The sequence below is a fragment of the Chelonoidis abingdonii genome, chromosome 24 (assembly GCF_003597395.2).
Source record: "Chelonoidis abingdonii isolate Lonesome George chromosome 24, CheloAbing_2.0, whole genome shotgun sequence".
In the NCBI taxonomy this organism is placed as follows: domain Eukaryota; kingdom Metazoa; phylum Chordata; order Testudines; family Testudinidae; genus Chelonoidis; species Chelonoidis abingdonii.
Window position 1 is genome coordinate 21,547,938 of NC_133792.1, and position 25,612 is coordinate 21,573,549.

The 25,612-nt window shown below is 42.3% G+C and overlaps 1 protein-coding gene across 1 annotated transcript; it reads right to left on the reverse strand.

Moving 5' to 3' along the window:
• Nucleotides 1–1,273: 1,273 nt before the first annotated feature.
• Nucleotides 1,274–24,801, reverse strand: STOM (stomatin). The gene is made up of 7 exons (XM_032767582.2): nt 24,672–24,801; nt 15,883–15,986; nt 14,876–14,948; nt 13,373–13,455; nt 8,753–8,956; nt 7,891–8,025; nt 1,274–2,421 (listed from the first exon to the last, which is right to left on the reverse strand). The coding sequence occupies exons 1-7, from the start codon at nt 24,730–24,732 to the stop codon at nt 2,227–2,229; spliced, it is 855 nt and encodes a 284-aa protein (XP_032623473.1). The 5' UTR covers nt 24,733–24,801; the 3' UTR covers nt 1,274–2,226.
• Nucleotides 24,802–25,612: the final 811 nt, after the last annotated feature.

Consider the following 25,612-nt stretch of genomic DNA (forward strand, 5'->3'; position numbering starts at 1 on the left):
GTCCAGCTCTTGTCAACAGTACCCCTATGGATGGCAGTCTAAAATGGCAGTAGAAAAAATTAAAGGCTCACATCTGTATTCCCAAAAAGAGTTAAACATCAGCGGTATGGTTCAAGTCTCTTATGTTGTGCATTACAAGTGAAAGGAGCTGGTGCATACTGCTTAACTACCCGGTACCAAAACTGGACTCTTCCACCATAAGCACCTCTTACATTACCCGTATTACAGCTAATAAGCCCTCATTAAAAGGATCGCATACTACATTTTGTCGTACCGGAAATCCTGACTCATAGCATGTAGGTATAAGAACAAGACAGACGAGTAGTCACAGACAATGTAGACCAGAGTGCTGCAGGAACAGTTCTTAATGCACATTATCAGTTTGTGGGGCAGTAAGAATTCATCCAGAAAATGCTGGTCAAGAACAAAAGGTGCTTTTTGGCTCTTCATTCAATTACTAAATAGAAGTGATGAAAACACAAAATGAATCACACCTGAGAAGTGATTACACAAGGAAATACATACTTTATTGAGGGCAGTGTGATAACAAGGGCACTTCTGGAATCCACCATTTTCTTTATGTTTGCCTTTGTCCTCCATGCCAACTACCCATGTTTACAGACGAGGGGCCCATTTCAGTGGACTTGTTCCAGTGCAGAATCTGGCTCAACATCTCACCACAATCTCTAATTGCATCCGCTAAACAGGTGCAAGATATAGCTGTGCATTTCAGAGATAGGCACATGAAGGCGAGGATTAGCAGAACTGAAGAAGCCACATGCTTCTGGTTTAGCTATATATGCAAATCACCGTGAGAATTTTTATTTCCTGTTTGCTCTCTCTGTTGTGATCATTTGCTTCCAGTCAGATGAGACAGAGATTTGTAAAACCAGTAGCACTGCTCAGAGCAATATCAACTGGAAACATCAAAGCAATGAAACTTCTAGTATTACACTAGAAAGGGAGTCAGAGGGAATCCAAAACACAAATAAGTAATCCAACTGAGATCAGAAAAAGAGGGGAGTTGACTGAATTTTGAAATAGTGGACCAAATAGCGAATTCTCTTTTCTTGCATCATTCTTTAAAACTGGAACATAGAAATGTTTAATTTGTACCACACAAACACTGCACTAAGATTAACAAGACAAAATGTAAAAGGTTATGAAATCTTCACACAGTATGCAATCACAACTGTAAGTGTTGAATGTCAAATGTTGCTTTTCAGCAGAAAACAAGTAAAAATAGTCACCAATTTCCTCTAACAGACAGAAAAGCTGTGTATAGATCTTTTATTAAAAAGGAAGTATAAGACTTTAAAATTGCTTTATCTGCAAGAGATGCAAGGCTTGGGACTAACATACGGCACTTCAAATTGTTTACAAGCATATTTAAAATCATGACAAAAAAAGACTACTTATTGACAAACAAAACTCAGATTTTTTTTTAAAAAAGGAACATAGCTTTAAAAAGTGGATGCACAAATAAAGGCAGATCCAGAGACATTTAAAATGCTTTAAAAAAGGCATTAATCAATACAGACAGACACACAAACCATGAGAACTGGATAGCTTATACAAACATTGTATCCATAACTACAGTGTGCGCATACCTTTTCCGCTGTTACAGCAAGGCAGGGGTGGGAAGTTTAATTTCAGCAGTGCTGGCAAACTGCTGCATCTTGCAAGAGGGAAAACTGCATTTTAAGAAGCCACTGACCTGGTTTTCAGAGAGATTGAGTATACACATTGTTTTACTTTAGCAATTGGGCAGAACTGAAGGAACAGTCTGTGTGGCTACCAAGAGATTCCAGCTTACATTCCCTCCACACCCAGCGCCAGGGACCCTTTTCTCTAAAGGGAACATCACCACAGAGAGTGAGTGTGACTGATGTGAGGTAACCACTTCTCTGGTGTGTGATCATCTCACAGCCCTTCCAGAAGTGAGCTCTTCACACAAAGTGGTCATCCCATTTGCAAATGGGATGTGTGTGCAGATTACAAAAGCTTGTGACCCACGGGAACATTAAAACAAGCATCTGTATTTAAATTAAGAGCAGAGTTTGTTTATATAAATTGCAGAAGATTGTGATCAGTAACACTCACATACACAAGTATCACCCTTTAAAGATCCCCTCTGCTAACATTGCTTTAAGCTTTAGCAGCTAATTTGCTTTCACAGACCAGTCCTGCTGGGGAAGATCCCTTTCCCACTACATCCCAACAAGTTTAGTGTTTTGCACCCAGGATGCCCTGCAGCATGTCTATGGGCAGGGGGAAGACAATAGTGGAGTTCTTCTCCGCAGCGATGGTGGTCAGAGTCTGCAGGTAGCGAAGCTGAAGGGCAGCAGGGGACTCTGAAATAACCATAGAGGCTTCTTTCAGGGCCCTGGAGGCGTTCATTTCACCCTCAGCCGCAATTACCTGAGGAAGAGAAATGCATGAAGCAGCAGGTCTAGCACAGTGCTAAAATGGAGACTAGTTTGACTATTTCAGTCTCTTCCATTGTAAGACAAGATAGTGCTCAAATGAGAGAGCTTCAAACAACAGTTCTGGGCACCTTTTGTGCAGATTTGGTTTACAACTTCAGAGATTTGTACCTTATGAATAGGGCCCTATCAAATTCACAATCCATTTTGGTCAATTTCAGGGTCACAGAATTTTAAAATCCATAAATTTCATGATTTCAGCTATTTAAATCTAAATGTCAGTGTTGTAGGGGTTCTGACCCCAAAATGAGTTGGGGGGAGGAGTTTCAGTACATAGGAACGGCCGTACCAGGTCAGACCAAAAGTCCATCTAGCTCAGTATCTGTCTACCAACAGTGGCCAATGCCAGGTGCCCCGGAGGGAGTGAAGCTAACAGGCAATGACCAAGTGATCTCTCTCCTGCCATCCATCTCCATCCTCTGGTGAACAGAGGCTAGAGACACCATATTTTACCCTTCCTGCCTAATAGCCATTTATGGACTTAGCCACCATGAATTTATCTGGTTCCCTTTTAAACGCTGTTATAGTCCTAGCCTTCACAACCTCCTCAGGTAAGGAGTTCCACAAGTTGACTGTGCGCTGTGTGAAGAAGAACTTCCTTTTATTTGTTTTAAACCTGCTGCCTATTAATTTCATTTGGTGACCCCTAGTTCTTGTATTATGGGAATAAGTAAATAACTTTTCCTTATCCACTTTCTCCACATCACTCATGATTTTATATACCTCTATCATATCCCCCCTTAGTCTCCTCTTTTCCAAGCTGAAGAGGCCTAGCCTCTTTAATCTTTCCTCATATGGGACCCTCTCCAAACCCCTAATCATTTTAGTTGCCCTTTTCTGAACCTTTTCTAGTGCTAGAATATCTTTTTTGAGGTGAGGAGACCACATCTGTACACAGTATTCGAGATGTGGGCGTACCATGGATTTATATAAGGGCAATAATATATTCTCAGTCTTATTCTCTATCCCCTTTTTAATGATTCCTAACATCCTGTTTGCTTTTTTGACCGCCTCTGCACACTGCGTGGACATCTTCAGAGAACTATCTATGATGATGCCAAGATCTTTTTCCTGACTCGTTGTAGCTAAATTAGCCCCCATCATATTGTATGTATAGTTGGGGTTATTTTTTCCAATGTGCATTACTTTACATTTATCCACATTAAATTTCATTTGCCATTTTGTTGCCCAATCACTTAGTTTTGTGAGATCTTTTTGAAGTTCTTCACAATCTGCTTTGGTCTTAACTATCTTGAGTAGTTTAGTATCATCTGCAAACTTTGCCACCTCACTGTTTACCCCTTTCTCCAGATCATTTATGAATATATTGAATAGGATTGGTCCTAGGACTGACCCTTGGGGAACACCACTAGTTACCCCTCTCCATTCTGAGAATTTGCCATTAATTCCTATCCAGCACTACTACCCTTACTTGTGCGCTGCTGCTAGTGGCAGTGCTCCCTTCAGAGCTGGGCAGCTGGAGCATGGTGGCTGCTGGCTGAGAGCCCAGCTCTAAAGGCAGAGTCACCGCCAGCTCAGTGCAGGAGTAAGGATGGCATGGTCTGGCATTGCCACCCTTATTTCTGCACTGCTGCCTGCAGAGCTGGGCCCTCAGTCAGCAGCCGCCCACTCGCCGTCCGCCCAGCTCTGAAGGCAGCAGCGCAGAAGTAAAGATAACATGGCATGGTATTGCCACCCTTACTTCAGTGCTGCTGCTGGCGGGGCACTGCCCTCAGAGCTGGGCACTTGGTCAGCAGCTGCCGCTCTCTGACCACCCAGATTTGAAGGCAGTGCAGAAGTAAAGGTGACAATACCATGACCCCCCCTAAAATAACCTTGCAACTCCCTTTTGGGTCAGGACCCCCAATTTGAGAAACACTGGTCTCCGCTGTGAACTCTGTATAGTACAGGGTAAAAGCACACAAAAGACCAGATTTCATGAGGGGAGACCAGACTTCACAGTCTGTGACATATTTTTCATGGCCGTGAATTTAGTACTTATGAAACAGCTCCCAAGACCCTGCCAAACAACCCCCTTCAAGAGCCAGCAGAAGGGACTATAACACACGCTGCTGCTGCACTCTGTAGGCACTTCTTGTGGGTATTGGTGGAAATTATAGTGCAGATACCTGAGCAGAGCGGCCAATTAAACCTGACTCCACTGCTCTGGAACAAAGTTATACATTAAACATGGCTTCTACTGTAAGCTAAATCAAAGCACAATATTCACTGACTTTATTGCTACACCCTGGGAGGGATAGGATGGGATAGAGAGTAATAATAAGCTCATCTTCATATTTCAGTGGCCTAAGATTCACTTTGAATATCAAGCTGTGAAATAAGCTGAGAGGTAGATATAAAGTGGTTGTCCTCAGATTTAAGGGTGACTGCAACATACTAAACAGCTAAACCAACAACATCAGATCTCATGATTATAGACCTTGCCGGCTAGTAATCCCACTGGAGGTCCAGATCTGAGACTGTGAATCAATATTAGATCCCTTTAAAGCCACAGAAGCCAGACCGGATAGGATGAGGGTGGTGGCATGGTGAATTATAGTGTACTGGTTCCTGAGTGGGGCAAGGTAGGTATGTGGAGGATACTTCTTTCTATATAATATAGTCCACTCTGATTATTCTTGCAATGGGTCTCCATCCTTTTAACCATCAGACTAAGTTAAATTTGCAGATTTCATACTGTTTAGCTACCCCAGAACAGGTCTAGGAATGACCATTTGGAACATACAAGTTATTGCCTAGAATCGAGGCCTCTTTCTTGCTGACCTCCCAAGCTCACCTTCCATAACTCCTAGCACCTGGATCCAATGAAATACAGATTTGCTCTCGTTTTTATTTCCCCACAGAAACATAAGAGAGTCTGAACAATTTTTAAACAGGAATATACAAGTGGCTCAAGAAGTCTCATTAACTATTTCCCTAGGGGTAAGTCTCTCCTCTGTCTGTATATGATAATTAAGGCTGTTTTCTAATCTGAGTATTTTTAGTAAAAAAGTCACAGACAGGTCACGGGCTAAAAACCAAAAAAATCATAGCCCCTGACCTGTCCATTATTTATACTAAAAATACTAATGATCGAATCTTGGAGGGGTCCGCTGTGGCGGAGAAAGCTGGGGCGGAAACCCAGGAGGCCCGCTGCTGCTCTGGCCCCTGCTAGTGGGAGAGGAGTCCCGAGGAGGCTGCTGCTGCTCTGGTCCCCACTGGGAGGAGGGAGCCCTAGGGGGCCAGTGGCTGCTCCAGCCACTCCAGGACTGCTAAGTCCCTGGGGCCAGCTGCATCGGCCACTGCTCGAGCGGTCCCCGGGGCCAGCTGCCCGGGGCTGCCAGCGCAGCAGCCAGTGCGGCTGGCTACAGGACCATCTGAATGGCTGGCTGCAGAGCTGCCCCAGCAGCGGCCAGTGCGGCTGTACCCAGGGCTCCCTGAGCACCTGGCCCCGGGCTGATTTGCTTGGGCAGCCCTGAGGTCAGCCACACTGGCTGCTGCAGGACTCACAGGGGTCGCAGGAAGTCACAGAATCTGTGACCTCTGCAATCTCTGTAACACACAAATAGCCCTAGTGATAATAAATAAGAAGCTGGATGCCAAGAGTCAAAAGGGAAATAAAAGGATATCCTTAAGTCAAATGTAAGTTCCATAGCATCAAATGGACTATGGTGAAACCTCCCATTGCTGAATGGTGATCTTCGGGTTTCACAACGAAGATTTGTTTTTCTGATCAGACGAGGCTCTGAGCAGACTATTGACATATTCCTATAGTGAGAGACAAACTGAACCTCCGTCTCAGACTGGAGTTCTTAAACACAACCTGCAGTTTCACACTCAAGCTAACTCGGTAAATACAAAACACATAAAATGCTTCCTGGGTTCCCCAGAGGATTGGGAAACCACCAGAGGGAGACAGTTCCACAGCACAAGGTCCTGAAAAGCTTCCCAGAGCTTAGCAATGGGGCTGAGTCGACATAGCAAAACCAGAAGTCTCAGGGGATCTTAAATGCTTTACATCAGATTTTCCCACCCTACACTACAACCAAAAGAGAGTAACACAACCAAATGGATGAAGAGTGCTGCAGAGTACTTTACAAACATTTAGCTTCATGACTTCCCTAAGGCATTTGTCATAAACAGATAGCTAAGGGTTAATGTTTCTTTTACCTGTAAAGGGTTAACAAAGGGAACCAAACACCTAACCAGAGGACCAATCAGGAAACCGGATTTTTCAAAGCTCAGGGAGCGAAATTTTGTGTGTGTGTTTCTTTGTCTGTGTCTCTGTGCCTCTCTCTCGGCTCTGAGAGTGATCTCTCTATCTCCAGGGCTTTAATCTTCTGTTTCCCAGTTGTAAGTACAGGTATAAGACAATATAGGTTTTTATATTGTTTTGTACTTACATGTGTGTAGTTTGCTGGAATGTTTTAAATTGTATTTCTTTTTGGATAAGGCTGTTTATTCATTTTCCTTTTAAGCATTAACCCTGTATATTGTCACCTTGATACAGGAGACCATTTTAATGTCTTTTTTTTCTTTCTTTTTTATATATAAGCTTCTTTTTAAGACCTGTTTGATTTTTTTATCTGGTTAATGGCTAAGGACGAAGGGAGGCGGAGAATTCTCTTTGTGTTTAGGCGAACTTACTAAGCTTAGGCATTGTGTTCAGACTCTGATAGAGGGTAGATGAGAAACCTGATCTCGTGTGGTGTGTGTGTGTGTTCAAGGAATTGAAGCAGGGTAATCTCCTAGTGTACCCAGGGCAGGAAGATCTGGGAGGAGGTAAAGAGGGGGAAGGGAAGTGGGTTATTTCCCTTTGTTGTAAGACTCAGGGCATCTGAGTCTTGGGGTTCCCCAGGGGAGGTTTTGGGGAGACCAGAGTGAGTCAGACACTGGAATTTCTGGCTGGTGGCAGCGCTATCAGATCCAAGCTGGTAATTAAGCTTGGAGGGTTCATGCAGGCACCCACATTTTGGACGCTAAGGTTCCGAATTGAGACTTATGCTTTATGACAGCATTATACTCTTTTTTTCCCGCAAATGGAGAAATGGAGACAGAGTATAAGGGGCTTGCCTAAAGCCACAGCAAGTTAATAGAAGAGCTGGAAACACTGCAGAAGTCATGACAGTCTCACACTTCAGCCGCTAGGTCACATGATCTCCCAAGACTCCATTCTATTTAAGTTTTTCGAACTTGCTCTTAGGGAGGAAGGTTGGGATTTCAGGGTTCACAAAAGTGAGACAGATGATGTGACCCAGGATGAGTTCTGGCTTCCAAAGACAGCTCTACCAGAATCTTGCCCTGCATACCCCATGCTATTCTGGCTGAGGATCTCCATCCTCAGGGAGAGCGTCACGTGACGTTACTGATGAAAACGCAAAGTATGTTGAAGCTACTGTATTACCTTGGCTCTTGCCTCCCGGGCAGCTTCTGCTTCAGCAGCCATTGCTCTCTGTAGCTGGACTGGCAACTTTACATCCTTAATCTCCACACGTTCCACCTTAATTCCCCATTCATCTGTTGCCTCATCGAGTGTGACCTGTTAAAGAGGCCAGACAAAGATGCTAGATTCATTTACTTGGCTACATTATAAAAATCATGGGTAAAAAAATAACTAAGTGTTTAAACAAAGATACAGAACATATGAATTGAGTCAATACATAATATTAATATTTGGACATCTCCTGGCACCTGAGAATCTCAATGCACTTAGCTGATGGTTGTGTCATCATTGAACCATGTAATATCAAACATTTTGAGAAGGGTGCACAAGCTGGTGGTCATCTCTTCGAACTATAATGTAGGCCTGAAATACTGGTGCCACCCACCTTTCAGGCAACAGTGGTCCTCCCTCTGTCCCAAGATTCTGTCTGCATCAAGCTGGGGAGGGTCTTCTCAAGGGTCCATGAACACAATTCTAGCATCCCTTTGCAGCTGTCTTCCCAGCTCAGGGCAGGGTCTTTTTATTAGAGTCAGGCAGTAGTTTTGCCTCTTTGGGATTATTTTTCTTTACTCCACCTTGCCACCTACAATTTTTAAAGCTAAAAAACTAGATCTCATTGGCTCACTAGTCCATTATTGCCTTATTTGCATGCTGTCACAACAGCTCTCATGGAAGCTTTATACAAAACCCCAAATCCAAGGTTCATCTAGATATGCTTGGCTCTTCTCTGTACTGGTGTACAAGGCTGACTCTGCAAGGTGCTTACAGTCCTATAGTTTAGCTTCTCCGACTAGAGAAGCAATACACCCAACACTGCTCATACCTGCATGCTGTGTGCAATTTCTTCTCGATCAGACAGGATCTGAGAGAGGTTCTTGGTCCCTAAAACGTTCCTCAGGGTGGTTTGTGCAAGGAGCCGGGTGGCTGAGTCAGCATTTGTGATATTTGCAACAGCAAGGGTGGCATTCTGGACTTTGTAATAAACAACTCCATCCACATTAACTGTCACAGAGTCCTTGGTAAGGATCTATAGGGAGGTAAGAAGTCTAATAATTAAGCAGAACAACGACAAAGAATGAAAAAGACAACAGAAGAAACTCTAAATATACTACTATGAGAGAGAAACGGGCCTATTTGAGTGGGGCCTAGTCTATAAGTTTCTATTTTCTTTAGGTTCTGTAGCTTTTGCTTCTTTCAAGCTTAAGTAGGATTTATATTAATAGAATCTGACAGGTCTTTTGCTCGGAGATGACTTTCATCCAATCAGGCCACCAATTGTTTAGCACGCCAATATTTTGCCAGCAAAAAGCCCAGAATATTTTAAGGAATACTAAGAGAATGAAATATGGATGAGTTTAAGTATGAGTGAAATAAGAAACAAGAAGCTATCACATCACTGTTCACATCTAGAACATGTAGAAACCCAGAGGTACTTGACAATCTGCAACTCCCCAGGCAAGGTATAAACTATTGAGCAGAGACGACATTCTTTGGTTCCCTGAATTGCAGTCCTGCCTCTGATGTTCTAAAAGACCAGTGAACTGAAGAGTCATTCTCTTTGTTTTTTATTTTAACTTTTTCTTTTTCCTTTTGTGGTTTGACAGGGAAGCCTATCACTCCTAATTATGATTTTTCCTTTGACACTTTCTAAGATGTGAATGAGCAAGTGTGTGTGTGTAAGAAATAGCACGTGCATATCCAAATTTTAAGTCCTACTTTAAATCACTTTGTGTTAACATGGACAATACAAACGTGTCTGTGCAAACTACTCTGCTCCCAAAGGGAACTTATGGGTTGTTAATAACTACGTATCATAGCAGAAATAAACTGGTCAGGGAATCAGTCAGCTATAAAGTCACCTAGTAACAGGGCACCTCCTTAGGTTTCCAGGAAGTGTACGTATAAAACTGATCATGTGTTACATTAACTTCATGAGTCATGTCTTGACTGTGTTCATTCAATGAGCTGGTCAACAGTTGATTCCATTTTAACTGTAATTTTGATTTGATACTTGTGCTGTTTAATCCTTAACTAGTTCAATAAAAATATAGTAGTTTTGATTTTAAGATTGTCTTTTATTCATTTGTAATAAAATCCATAAAATAATAAAGCTGTTTTTTCTTTCAAAATTGCAACAAGAGTCACAATATTTTCTCCAGGGTTAAAGGTAATTTAGTAAAGTATTTAAGAGGTACAGCTCTGTACCTAAATTTGTATCTTCATCCCTCACAATTATATGCTGGTAATACCATGTGGGGAACAATCCTGAGTCTGCCAGGAGGGGGTAAGTCCTAAAACTGTAGGTTATTTCTATTTTGAAAGAATACAATGTGTAGGGGCATACATGTGTATGTATGTATATTTACATATACGCATACATGCGAATGAACCATCTCAGGCTTAAACTCCTTTAGACTAGGAGGAATTTGGGGTCAAGCTGCTTGTCACTGAAAAGTAACTTTTTGCTAGGTTTGCAATAAGGTGTTATTGACCTCAAGGTCATGAGGTGTTAAAAATCCCCATATAGGTAAACAAACAAACAAATAAAAAACAACCCCAACCGTCAGTAAAATGAGGGATTGACACAAAATATACCTGTCCTGCAGATAGGAAGCTTTGCTAGTTCCAGAATATTTCCCAGCAGCAGAACAGACTGATCTGTCATAAGCGAAGTGGCGAGATAAAAGGACAGATGCCATATATCAGAGAGTGGGCAAAAGCTCATATTAGCACCCTGGATTGATCAGTAGTGCGAGGCAGTGTACATCATTGAGTGTCCAAATCCCTAGGTCCTTCTGGCAGGGGAGGCTCTGGGAACATTCAGAAAGCAATAGGGCTGAGAATACTCCAAGGTTTTTATTTAAATGCAAAGATAGGAGTTTGGACCATTCCATTTGCACATGGTTAAGGATTGCTCTCTGGTTAAGAGCAAAAAAGCAGACTATCAAAATAATGTATAATGACAGATGACTTGTTTGATATTTGTATAGGTGGGGAGGTCACTTATAACATGGGTGCCATCTCATAGCAGATAACAGAGTGCTTGTGATTCTCACATCCATGGTACACTACTTATGAGACCACACTCATCAGATAAGGTGCACCTGACTATGAGTGTCAATATATAAAACAAGAACAAAGTAGGTGACCTACTTAGTAACCAGATAGGAAAAAAGGAAGTGGTATTTTCACTCTGCTCTTTAAAAGAAATGCCTCAAACAGGAATTGCCATGTAGGTGTGGGTAAAACAGAAGACAAAGCCATTAGTCAGTGCTTATCTGACAAAATAGAAATGGCGATATAAACCAATCTAGCCTGTACCCTCTCTCAGCAGTGGCCAATGCCAGCTTCTTTACAGAGAAGTGTAACCCCCCCAATAAGATATCTTGCCATATGAAGTTATACAACAGAGAGAGGTTTCTGACAGTTAATACCCAAGGCACTGATAAGCCTTGCAAGTATTTTCCCCAATACGTGCAAATGCAAATGCTTTCCTTCTGAATAATTCTTTTTGCAATCTTATTGCTGTACGACATTATGGAGACAAATAGCTTAATTACATATTGCATAATCCAGCACTCCAAGTATAGCAAGAGGCAACCAATTTATGTGAGTTTATAACACCCCCATCATCTACTTAACACAGAGAAAGGACTTTGATTTTTTTCCATTCTCCGCTTTAAAGCACGTGTTACAAAAGTACATACATAGAAATAGGAAGGTTAAACACAATACTTAACTGTGCTCCTTCCTGTCTGAGCATAAAACAGTTTTGACTTTGGCTGGATGAGGAAGTTTTAAATTGCTCTACTATTGTATGTGCATAAATACAATGTAAACTGCAAACACTCACACGATAACTTAACCAGACTCTGGGGCAGAAGCCCTTTTCTCTTCTTCATGATCAAACATTTATATCACTTCTTAACGGGTTCAAATGAGAGAGGAAAATACTGTGGTTTGCCAGGGAACACAGAGCTCTGCATTCAGATGCTTCCACAGAAATGAAAAGAATAGCTGGAATGGTACTGCTTAAAAGCAGCATTTCCCAAGCAGCAGCAATGTTATGACTTTTTAAAAAAAAAAAAATTGTTAAAGCACTGAATTTGGCTTTCCGGGTAAACTGGAGGAATGGGGAAAAAACACTTCAAAACTACTCTAGAAAAGCTTGTGAGGAACCACTCACATCAGCTAGCTACTTAAGAAATTAATTTTCCCAGGGAGAAGGCCTAATGGATTTCATCTGGTCTGGCACCAGTTTTATTTATTGCTTTTCTTATGGCTGTTGATAACGGAATAAGACATGGATTTGCCGAGCATCCACTGCATTTTAATTGGACTAAGATGTCATATCTGGACTGCAGTGGGAACGGTATGCTGCAGAGACTTTCCAAGCCAAGTTCTAATGACCTATTACATTTGCATTATTATTTAATATTTGTAAGCAGTGCAAGAGACACGCTTGGCACTTAATTGAGAGAACAAAGACACTGACTTTCTCCAAGGAGTTTTGTAACAGGGTGCTGGTGCAAAGGCACCTAATTAGCCTCTGCTCAGCCAGTCCCAATCAGGGGAAACAGATTGGGGCTGGGGAGAAGCCTGATGCCTGGCCCTTTAGAATTGGCTGCACCTGCAGATTCAAGGGCAATAAAGGCTTGCTGGCAGCCAGAAGAAGGGGGATTAGCCAGGGGAAGGTCAGTCTCCAGGCTGCGGGCAGACTCTGTTTAGGAGAGATTATCAGGTCTGCAAGCTCTTTACATAGCACCATACTGGTGGTCGGAGAACATTGTGTAAATAAAGCCATGGGTGTTGCATAACTAGAAGTCCCTCTGAGCTTTTTGGGGCAACCGGTGGGCCCCAGGAAGAGGAAGTTTATATTTAAGGATAGATACAACAAAGTGTGACTTCGGGAGAGATGATCTCTGGCAAGGGAAAATGACATACAAAATAAAGTCATGAGGCTGCTTAAAATGTTAGTTCCTTTTAAGATGATGATAAAAACACACTACACTGTGCTGGGCTGGGAAAAGTAGAGTCCATGTCTAAGGGATTGCGGCTCTTGAGAAGGCTCATGGACAAGGGGGCATGTGGTCTGCTTGGCCAGTTACACTTGCTGCCCTTACACCTCAGGATACATTAGTTGCAAACTTGTTGGAGCAGTAACATCAAAAAGAAAGAGTTTTGAATGTGTCATATCACATTGCTCAGAATCTAAAAACACACATAGTTCCACTGGCATGTTTTACAAAACTGATTATTCAATACCAACAGATTTTAATAGGGCAATAGCTGGAGAGAATTCCTTGGAAAACATCTCCTGGCAAATCAGGAAATAGAAGGGGGTTCAGAGAACCTTAAAGAGAAGAAAGGGGTACAGAGTGTTGAACTCTGTTTACATTTGATAATAAGTAAAGAAGATACATAGAAAAAAGGGAAAACTTACCTCCTGGGGAGGTATATCAAATGAGATTGTCCTCATATCCACCTTGATGAAGCTGTCTGTGCAGGGCAGGATGAAGAACAGACCTGTACACAAAAATCCACCCCACGTAATGAGACAGTGGACCATTTACACACATTTATTTTAGGAGCAATTTGTGATCATCTCATCCTAATTCAATGTTTCTAGATAGTGCTGCTATACTTGTCAGGATCCTAGCAGCTTTTGATTTTTTTTTTTTACTACCAGGATTTTGCATTGCCGTTAGTGGATCTTAAATTGGGTTCAGACATTATCAGGGGCCAGATTCTCAAGAGCTTAGCATTCTCACTTAGGATTTTTAAGAGATACCAACAATGTGTGACAATGTATTCACCTCTTCTGAAAATCTGACTCTTGTTTAGGGAGTTGAGCTCTTTTGAAAATCTGGTCCCAATTGGCTACTTGTAGGAACTAGTTCTTGGAGGCAGGCTTTACTAACATTCTATGGCACTTCTAAAGTACACAGATAAAGTTTTCAAAAGTGCCTAAGTGACTTAGGAACCTAAGTCCCATTTTCAGAAGCATCTAGGCTCTTAAGGCACGTAGGCATTTTTGAAAACTTTACCCCACATATTAATTTTCAAAAAAATACGTTCATTTGATTAGATTGCTTGTTTCATACATTGTTCCCTGTTCGCCCCCACAAATATACATAGCCCAAGGAGGGCTGGATGAGACTCACTTTGTGGGGAGGAGATAGGGAAGCTAGGCAGTCACTGCCTGTAACATACTACTCACTGGATAAGCAGAAGCCTTCATTCTCAATGGCTATAAATCCAGTGCCTTTAATGTAATTCATTTAAGATTAAACTACAAGGACTCCTATTTTATCACTCCCTACAAAATTATAACAATTTATAATTGTATGTATTTATTAGGCACGTTAGCCCTCAGACCCTGAGCACCCTAAAGGTAGAGCATGTTCCAAATGAAATCACAACCGGTGTAAAGAGTAAAATCCTATATATCCAAATAGTTTGGGGGACAGCAAATCTCTGTATAAACAAAGAGCTATTCAATGTAACCAATGCAAGTTGAAGACATTACCTCCACTAAATAGAATTAGGACTACTTGATAAGAGGAGTTTTACTAAAATTAGTTTGAAAGACACGTCCAACATCATACAGTTCCTTCAGTAAATTAGAGAGGGAGATAAAAATGTCTTCAGTTTTGCTCAGAAAATTGCCACCATTAAACTCCAATTTATATTGAGGGAACTTGACATATAATATAAATTTTGAAATATTTTATTTTCTAGGCAATTAACATTTACTTTAAGCTAAGATAGGCCATCCGATGCCTCTTTTTGGGGTTAAATTTCAAAGAAATCCATTCATTCATTTTTGTGAGTCATTAAAAAAAAAGTACCAAGCTAATGAAGTGCCTTTACAATGTGGTTTCATCTTGCAGACCATCATATAACTGAACCACATGCCTTATGCTGGATCCTACACAGGACTGACCTGGTCCTTTTGCTCCACCCCTTCCAATGCGTCCAAGTCTAAAGATGATGGCTCGCTCATATTCCTTTATGATCTGTAATGAGAAATCAGATGTTTAATACAAAAAAGTCTACATCGAGAATTTAGATATAATATCTTGGCTTCCAAATATATTAAGGATAACTCTGAACCATCTCAGGTCTTGCAGAAGGTAACATGCACACTTTTCATGTCCTCACCCCAGTTATTCTAAGCATCAAATACTAAAGAGGGTTATCGGTCAGAAAAATATTCTAAAGGATTAAATCTTCTGGGGCGTGGAGGAATTTTTCAAGGATTTTCCTGGAGGGGGACAAAACATTGGAAATACACTATCAGGAGCACTACTGCACTGAGGTGGGCAGATGGACTAGATAGGGTCTAATGGCCTTTCCATTTCTAATTTTTCAGGTTGTGTTGTGTTTTTCTCTTTTTAATAAAAGGTTTATAATTTTCTCTGCCCCAACTGAAATGCATTCAAAAAACTGAGATTAAGCCAAAGTATAAGCATTTCCCCAGGGTCCAGAAACCCCAGGCTCAGGGAATTGAATGACAACACAACCTTGTAAGTGCTTGTCATTCCATTATAAATGTAAGGAGTGGCTTCTCAAATTAATACTTGTTCTTGTTATTATTTTGACCCTCCAATGCAGTTTAGACGGGGATGAAAATTTGGGATTCCTCTCTTCTCTTGCAGCCTCTCAGCGTTTTCCCTTTCCTCTTCTCTCCTACAGAGTAGTAATTGAGATGCCACTGAAATTAGCCTTCTGACTGATATTACAGAAACATGGCAATTCTTGTGTGCTGGGCTTGAATACACTGAGATGTTAAGGATTGTCCTTAACCATGTGTTATTTTCAAAGTAAGAGGGATCAGGACCAGCTGGGTTTTGAGACAAAACAGTGAATTGGACAATGTTGTTAAAACTATTAGGAAACATCCTGCACCTTTTTAAACTTTAGATCAAGCTTTCATGTGAACATCTTTACCTTTATGCACAACCAGATTGAGATTGGAAAGGTAATAACGACGAAGAAGAATGAAAAGATCACTAGCAGCCATCCACACACACCAAGGCCAGCATTGGTCTCTTCTGGAAGAGAAATGTAGATATTTTAATAGTTAAAGCAGAACCATCTTTGTTCTATTAAATTATTAAAATTTAAAAGATACAACTACACATTACATGCTATAAGTCATCATGAGAAACATCCCTTAGGACAAAGCCAAACCTCATTAGAATTAGAGCACGTTGGCCACATTATGGACTTAATTCTGTTTTTGCTTCCAGTGATGTAAACCTCAGAGAGCAGAATTCGGACAAGTGAATGAAATCATAGAATTGAAGTATGTTTAATCCACATACCTTAAAGATATGAAGATATAAATTTAAGACACTGCAATATTTTACCCAAATCAGTTTCCTCTCTCTCTGTCAGGAAAGATTGTGAAGTAATACTAGAAACCTGTCTGTCAGGCTGATTTAGAAGCAAGAAGAACACATTGCTATGTTCCCCCAAGAAAGGGGTAAAAACACCAGTTGCTTTTGCAAATGATTCTAGTGATTTACACCACTGAATCCTGAGTAACCTATCGCAGAAGGTGCAAAGTGCTGCAGTTGCCCCCCACCCCCGCGCCCACAAATCACCTGAAGACCTGAGAAGATGCCCATTCTCAGAGCTGTCCTATCAAAAAAAATTCTAGAAAGTAAGTTGAGATACAATGCTTAGGGGGCTAGCTTGGCCCCTCAGCAAAGGACATGTTCCTGCTCAGCACTTTCCTGCTGAAAGGTCCTCATATTCGAGGAATACGTGCTAGTCCTCTGCTGTGAAATGGCTGCTCTCTCTCTCACCCAGACTCCACAAAAAAGGTTTCCTGGAGCAAGGAAGAACAAGAGCCAGTAGTTCTGAATGGTTCAGAGCTTGAGAAGAGTCTGCCAACTGCCATCAGGGTGATGCTGAGCTGTCAGTGCAGACAGTGAAAATGGACACTCATTGAAGAGGAAATCCCTCATTATTCCAGCTAAGAGTCTCAACTAGCAGCCAAAAGTCTCTGTTGCCAACTGTAGAGTTCCCAGGTCCTGCCCCTACTCCACCTCTCCCCTGAGACTGCCGTGACCTCGCTCCTCTCCTTCTTCACCTCACAAAACAGCTGATCAGGAGGTGCGGGGGGGGGGGGGGGGGGTGCTGATCAAGGGCTGCCGGTGGGTGGGAGGTGCTGGGAGGGAGCTGATGGGGAGGCTGCTGATGGATTACTGTGACTCTTTGGCAACGTACATTGGTAAATTCTAGCTCCTTCTCAGGCTCAGGTTGGCCACCCCTGCTCTATATAGTTCCTACAAAAAAGTAACTCAATTGCTTCACAAAGGATTAGCCTGCATGTTCCCTGCGCCCTGCTCTATCAAGTTCTGCAGGTCAGTATGGTTCCCGTTCATAGATGAGGACACTCTTAGAGACGTTAAAGTCTATATTTTCAAGTGTGTCCACTGATTTTGGGCACTTAACTTTAGACAACTAGGGCCCACTTTTTAGAGGGGCTGACCACCCACAACCCCAAATGAAATCAGTAAGAGCTGCAACTATTCAGTGCCTCCAAAAAATCATACTCCAAGGGTCTCAAATTGAGACTCCAAAATGTGAAAATTTAGGCCTAAACTAATCTGACCAACCTCACACAAGAAGTCAGTAAAAGAAGCCCTGAGGCTTAGTTTCCTCCTTCAGTCAACAGATCAGCTCTGAGGTATTTTTTGGCTTTCAGCTAAGACAATGTAACTTGTCTTGAAGGGGGATGGACGTCACAGTTCAGTATTACTCAGAAACGTAGGACGAACTAATCAGCCTCCTGTCCTTAGCCACGAATGAAAAGAAACATCAAAGACAAGTTAGCTCAAGCTCTAGAATGTGCTCACAATACCAACTCGGGGCTTTTTGAAGGAAAGACCCCATGACCTATTGCTTAGTAGCTCTGAGTAATAAGGTTATCTGTGGGTAATGGGGACATACAGAGGACAAGGAAACTATTGCTGCAATTTGGTAATCAAGGAAATGATAAACAATTGTGCACAACACTATTAAGCAACCAGCTGTCAGAACCTGGTCATTCAGGGTGTGTTCACAATGCAATTAAAAACGCACAGCTGGCCCATGCCAGCTAACTCAGGTTCACATGTCTCAGTCTCAGGGGCTGTTTCATTGCAGTGTAGGTGGTCAGGCTCAGACTGGGTCTCCAGGACAGTGATTTCAATATGATTTGGTGGCACTAAAGTCACTTGGAGAAAAAAAAAGAAAGAGAATATTGTAATATGTTTGGTGTCCCGTTTAAGCCCTGTGCCTTTTGCTTGGACAGACACTACATGTCCTCAGATCAAGTATATTTAAAAAAAAAAGGTTTTGCACAGCTTTATATACAGCATTCACCCCTGGACTGAGTCCACCCACCCACTTCTATCAGATTCTAACTACAGTACCGTAGTGCTTGGCAGAGTGTGACAAAGAACAAAATCATTCTTTTCATAAAATGCCCACCAAATAATTGACAACAGAACTGCTAAGAAAAAAGGCGTGCAGCATACTAGGTTCTGGGATGAAAGCAGCAACAGATGAATAAAGATACATTTTCGTTTCAGCACAGGTAACTATAGAATGGAGCTCTACTTCCACTGGAACAAGAGAATCAGATAAAGATAGATTAACAGAATGAGCTAGATCTGGACTGAGATTCTGAGAACTGGGTTCTGTTCCTTGTCCTATCACAGCCTCCTGGTGTGACTGAAGGTGCCTCACTTTCATACCTGTAAAATGACACTTCTCCCATCCCAGAAGCATATTGTGAGGATTAACCTGTGGGTCCATGAGATCATCTGATACTACAGCAGTGAGCACCATACAAAAGCTCATCAATTATTATTAATTGTATTAACGTAGGGCATAGGAGTCTTAGTTATGGACCAGGACCCCATTGTGTTAGGTGCTGTACAAATACAGAACAAAAAGAGTCTCTGTCCCAAGAAGCTTACAATCTAAGCATAAAATAAGAGACAACAGATGAATACAGATGGCGGGGGGGGGGAGGTAGAAGGAAAGAGTATTGGTCAACATGACTGGCAGCGGCCTCAGCACATAGCAACCTAACCTAAAATAAAGGATTTAGTTTTATCATACAAAATATGGAAATCTATACTTTAAACCTCAGTACAACAGAACCCCATTTATCCAATCTAATTGGGACTGGACCTAGACTGGATAATCAAAAATCCAGATAAACCGGAGAATTGGAAAATAAATTGCTGCAGTGCCATCTAGCAGCTACAGAAGAGATCACACGCTTCTGGCCCTGAAGTCCTCGTTGTCTGGTTAGTGCAGAGAGCTGGTTAATGAAGGGTCAGATAAATGTATTTGTACAGTAATGGATTTACTGTATCTAGTAAATAAGAGGGACTCTCTCCTAAATAGAAACAGGTAAGTGGAGGGAGACTGAATTCTGCAAATTCAGAGCAAGTTTATCTTTGTTTCCACAAAATAGTTCAATGAAATCTGGTTTATGCAACCAATCAAGGAACTGCCAAAAACTGGCTGCTTAAACAGGAGGTGGAAAAGAATTTATTCAGTGTATTTTGGGTCACATCTTATACCAAGTAGTTGCCTAATAAGGATGAGCTCCTGTACAAGTGTTACTGTATTGAACGTCAATATTCTGCTCTCCCTACACATTTGGAACTCCTGTAAGAGGAATGCCAAGGGGACAGCCGCTCTTGTGTGGGGGAGGTGGGGGAGAATACGAAAGGGGACTACTATCACATGGATATATGGAGGATTTTGCCTTTCCAAAAGCTGTCATAGACTCCAAAATCTGACAGAAAACACACAGCTAGAAGCAGATTTTACAGATTTGTGGTCCTCATACCCACACATAATTACTGCCACAAGTGTATGTTATCTACAATAACTTATTAGATTAATTACATAAATCCTTGCTCAGTATGTCAAATTATGCTGAATACCTTAATTTTCAATTAATTTGTAAAGCTGGTGAATTTGATTATCTGTTCTATTAAGACAGGGAAGGTGGGGAAATCAGCTTGTGCAGTTTTGTTACTCTATTTATTATATATATATTTCCTTATATATTGAGAAGTCACCAAAGAATGACTATAATATATATCTGTATGTTAATGGTCATTTTAGTCAGCTTACTGGAGATGCAGAACTGGACGTAGATATGTTATATGTCAGCAGCCAGGGCCGGTGCAAGGATGTTTTGCGCCCTGAGTGAAACTTGCAGCTTGCGCCCTCCCCCGTCCCCGAGCCCCCTCCCTGAGGCGACCCCCCCATGGGAGCTCTCTCCCCGCACCCTGAGGCATTCCCTCTACCCCAGCTCACCCCTGCCCCACCTCCTCCCCGAGCACGCCGTCATTGCTTCACTTCTCCCACCTCCCAGGCCTGCAGCGCCAATCAGCTTAGGCGCCGCAAGCCTAGGAGGTGGGAGAAGTGAACCAGCCACGGCATGCTCGGGGAAGAGGCAGAGCAGGGGTGAGCTGGGGTGAGGAGTTCCCCTGCATGCTGCCCCCCCCATTACTTGCTGCAGGTGGTCTTCTTCGCGCTCCCCTGCCCCAGCTCCCTCCGCCGGCGGCGACAGGGGCGGCTGAAGATCTGGTCGCTGCGGTCGCTACCGAAGAAAATGCCGCCCCCCAAATCCTAGTGCCAGTCGCCTAAATGGTTGCACCAGCCTTATCAGCAGCTAAAGTGCTGCCATCAGTCCTTCTTAAATTTGGCCCTTCTGGTTTCTAAGAGCCTTCAAAATGTAACATCTGTATCTTCCTCTTCCTTCTCCTCCACAAAGAAATTGTGTATAGTGGACACAAAATGCCTGTATATTCAGGAAGGAAATACAGTTTGCCAAATCAGCAAACAATTTCCTGCAGTTCTTGGGCAATCACTGGGTTATTCAACTGTGTCTTGACCCAGTGTATTTAGTCTTTGCTTATGAGTATTCAGATTTTGAAAAGGATCATAAAAGGTTTTGGCTTAAACCTACAAAGAAGCAATTTGTTGTTGTATAGAATCAGATTTTTCAGTGGCTACACAAGCTTTTACTCTTCTCAAATCCCAGGAAACTTTCCTCACAGTCAGACTTTCCGTCCCACTGCTGCTTCTCAGAGCTATCAATAAAGAGGTAAATGGAAAGCTTTTCTGGATGGAAGTTGTTTAATGTGTTTGAGAGTTCAGCCGACTTTTTAAAAAGGCATTTAAAAACAGAATGTTTCAATTCACTTATCCAAAGTCAAACCCCAAATAAAACTCAGTAGAATACAGTTCTGCAATACTAATGGAAATCACATGAACAAACACACCTTTACTGTGAGAGCAGAAAGGTAGTTTATGTCAGTACTTTATTGCTGTATCAATATTTAATAGCATATTTCAGTGATAGGATACTCATGAGATCACAAGAGAAGTTGTCAGGATGAGCTCAAGATGCCGTTCAAAACAGAGATAGTTCATGCCCTGCTTAGCTTTTTACACCCAATGAACTCTACAGAAATTAGCTCATTTGGGAATTCCTAGCATTTATTACAGGATTCATCAGGAAAGGAGTGCTCTAGAGACTAATCATATATCTCACAATCATACACAAATTTCAACAGCATTTCATATGAAATATTAGTAAGAATGAACATTTCTATATCACTACATAGTCAAACCTTACAGGGACAAATATTGTCCCACTCCATCTCAGGAGAAGAAAAAGTCATACACGCACACTGCATGATCACTAACACTTATTGTTCAGGATATATATTTAAGCTTTAATATACAGGAATACTTTAGGCAACTGCTGAAAAACTGACTTTAATAATCATAATGAACAAAGAGAAAATCCATTAGATAATTCGTCCACAGTAAGAGACTCAAAAACAGTAGTGTTACATGCTGGTAAAAATGCTTCAGTCCCATCTACACTTCAGCTTCCACCACTGCTACCACTTACAGAATTGCATCATTTTGCAGAGCCATAACTCCCTAGAGAGGTCAAAGTCTACAAAAGTCAGGACCTGTATTACAGCAACTGCCAGCAACAGCAAGCTGTTTACCACAGTGTTACCTAACTCTGCTCTGAGCAGATTTTCATAGGCAGAAATATCTGAGTTCCATGTGTGCTAGCAACTTAGCACAGGTGAAACTTCACCTATTGTTGTAATACAAACTCTAATTCTTCTGTTTCAGCATGTGAAGAGAAAAAAAACTTGCTCGACAATTCTTTGAAAGGCAGATCCTGCATGCCTGTTAAATAGCTTCTGGGCCATATCATACCCCAGTGGTTCTCAAGCTTTCCAGACTAGTGTACCCCTTTCAAGAGTCTGATATGTCTTGAGTACCTCAAGTTTCATCTCACTTAAAAACTACTTGCTTACAAAATCAGACATAAAAATACAAAAAAGTGTCACAGCACACTGTTACTGACAAATTGCTTACTTTCTCATTTTGTCTGTATGAAATTTTAGTTTGTACTGATTTTGATAATGCTTTTTATGTAGCCTATTGTAAAACTAGGCAAATATCTAGATGAGTTGATGAACCCCCTGGAAGATCTCTGCAGACCACTGGTTGAGAACCACTTCCAAACCATATCGCTTGTTTAGCATTCCCAGCTTCCTGTTGATGTCTCCTGTAACTTTTCCAAAATACATATTATTTACAAACAATACCATTTGTTTTGTATTTTAGTTCCTTCCATTGTTTATTACAAGAGACATTTACAAGAAAACAAGGTCTGTTTCATTAACAGTTGGTCTTCTGTTGCTTACTCCCTATTTAAAAATCAGTCACCCTCTGTTTGAAACATCACAACTTGGTTTTGTATATAGAGTTATGGGATACAGATTAAGAAGTCAAGTTCAGCATTCAGAGATCTACAGATCCCCTCAGGAACAGAGATACTCTGACCAATAGACAATATAGCAAGATTGGCAGTCTCAGTCCAGCTAAGAATGGAGAGTTGTCCATATTGCAAAAGCCACCACCATTGGAACCAATTTACCCCTTAGCAGCCAGGCAGAAATAGAAAAGTGAGGACTGAACTATCCACTCATCCCTAAAAGAGAGTCTCTCTATAAGCTAGTGTTGAGGTAGAAACTTGTATTTATACTGCCCATGCTGTACCTGTACTTAAGACAGATGATTTAACTCTCCAGGTACGTCAGTTCAACACATTTCACTAATATCAATTTTTTAAAAAATTAATGGGATTAGGACTGAGTATCTGCCCCTCTAGAATGCTTCCATCCTATTGGGGCACACCCACTGATAACTACTGGGTTTGTTCTTTGTTCCCTTGCGCAAGTGTGTTATTTTGGTCTCTAGTGATCCTCTCCTAGCCAGTTGGGTAGGATCCTGTCAATCAAAAGGACAATGATAAATTTGAACCCTTAGAGCCAGCCACCGACCTTTTACACAAGCTTCTCTACTTTTCTTTGGTTACAATTAAGCAACTCTATCTTCTTATAAGCAATTAATACTCCATTCTGCATTAATGGCTGGGCAATGAATGGATTTAATGATGGCAAATTGTACTGAATTAAAATAATTATAGACATCAGTCAGTCATATCAATTTACTGTATAAATACTTCATCTACTACAGCAAAAATAATTTACAGCCAGTATCTTAGCCTCCATGAGAACATAAAGCATACAATAACTTCTGAATGACTGATAACTCAGAATGTGAAACGGTAAAAGAGAAATTCACTTAATCTTATTCCAGACACTTATTCAAAATGCCTGGTTTAGTTATTAATATCCAAGATACACAAAGAATGATATAGATCTTTTAGTGAATACCAGAACTAGGCATTGGCCCCATGCCTAACAATACAAACAGGCATGCTGATATTTACACAACACAAGCTGCTCAACTAAACCTTTATATTTAAACAATCTTATGAATAATTTCCTTCACCCCAAACTGGCTACAGTGCAGAGCAAACCCATATTTAGTCGTATTCTGGCTGTCTCAATTTCCATTACATCATGTATTTAATGACAAAATAAACCGGTTTTCAGTAGTCAAATTAATATTGTAGGATGATAGACGTGGAAAATATCTGTTACATTGAGTTCATCCTCTGAAAACCAACTCCGGGAGGTCATACGAGATGTTAAAGTGATAAGAACAGATAATACAGGACACCCAAAAGACCAAAGAATGTTGGATAGTCCAACTTTTTCTAGCATAGCCCAAACTGCTAGTATAAAGCACGACTGAGAAACAGAAAAAAAAGTGGAAATTGAAGAAGAGTGATCTGTCCCTAGCGATGCAAGCGTGCATGTGTGTCAGTACCAATTAATATCTGGTTAAAATAAAGTTTTATGAACTTCCATTATGATTATTTTGAAAATCTTGCTGTCAGGGTTGTTTCACACCCCACCAATCCTATGGAATAGAGTCACCAGACAGCAAATACGAAAAATCGGGACGGGGCTGGGTGGGTGTAATAGGAGCCTATATAAGAAAAAGACCCCAAAATCAGGAGGTGGGGGATGTTCTGCCCGGGAAGCTGCGAAGAGTCTGAAGCGAACTTTGCCCTTGTTCAGCCCCGTCCCGGGGGACTCGTGTTCACCTCGAGACCCGCCCTGGAAGCGGGGCCCGGGGTCACGCGGGCCGCTCCTGACCGGCCAAGGGGGAGGCAGCGCCCTGAGGGAAGGGGCGCGGAGCGCGAGTCTCTGCGGGCTGGACCCTGAGGGGCGATTCCCGCCTCCTGCCCGCCGCGCGCGCCTTACCGCTGAAGGTGTCCGGGACCCGCCGGCTGCGGTCGATTCTCGCTCCCTGCTTGTCTGCCATAGCCGCGTCTGCTGCGAACCGCTACCCTCGGCTCCGCTCCGCCGAGTGGCCGCACCCCAACCGCCAGCCCCGCGCTTCCCTCCGCCCTCAGCGCTCCAGGGCCGCCCCCTGAGCCAGGACCCGCCCCGGCCCCTCTCGGCAGGGCCCCCAGGGCTCGGGGCGGAGTCCGGGGCTCTGGCGTCTGGTTGCCTTGATGGGGAGCCCCTCATTTTCCCCCTGCGGGCAGAGGCACAGGGGTTTCAGGGATGGGGGGGCAATAGGAGGTGGGGCTATGGGGAGACAGATACCGGGATATGGGGTGTCTGGGATATGAGGTGACAGATACAAGGATATGAGGGGCAGGGATAGGGAGAGACAGATACTAGGATATGAGGTGTCAGGGATATGGGGAGACAGATACCAGGATATGGAGGGTAGGGATATGGGGAGACAGATACGGGGAAATGGGGTGTCAGGGATATAAGGTGACAAGTACAGGGATACGAGGGGCAGGAACATAGGGAGACAGATACCGTGATATGGGAGGCATGTATAGGTGGAGACTGACACGACACAGGGTTATGGGGGTGTCAGGGATATTGGGGCAGAGATATGGTTTACAGGAATATGGGAGTGTCAGGGATATGACGGGCATCTCCTGGGAGCTCTGGGGTTGGGTTTGAACCCATGTCTCTGTTAAAAGTTATCCCTTCCGCTTTTCACTTTTCGTGTTGGGTAGTCACTGTCGGTGTCCAGTGCAGGGTGGAAGGGAGGGTGTGGCTGAGTCAGGTTTGCAGGGAGCAGCCAGAAAGAATCATTTTGCTACTGACATGTGAGGGTAGATTAATACCCCCTCTTACCCAATTACTGGTCACACTGCGGGCAGCGCACTTGGGGTGAC

Bases quoted from the DNA above. Each gene is read 5' to 3' on its own strand.
- STOM (XM_032767582.2), bottom strand. From the start codon at position 24,732: ATGGCAGACAAGCAGGGAGCGAGAATCGACCGCAGCCGGCGGGTCCCG. The intron at 15,987-24,671 runs GTAAGGCGCGCG...TTTCTCTTCCAG, and splicing joins GGTCCCGGACACCTTCAGCG to AAGAGACCAATGCTGGCCTT. The intron at 2,422-7,890 runs GTAATACAGTAG...TCTCTTCCTCAG, and splicing joins CCCGGGAGGCAAGAGCCAAG to GTAATTGCGGCTGAGGGTGA.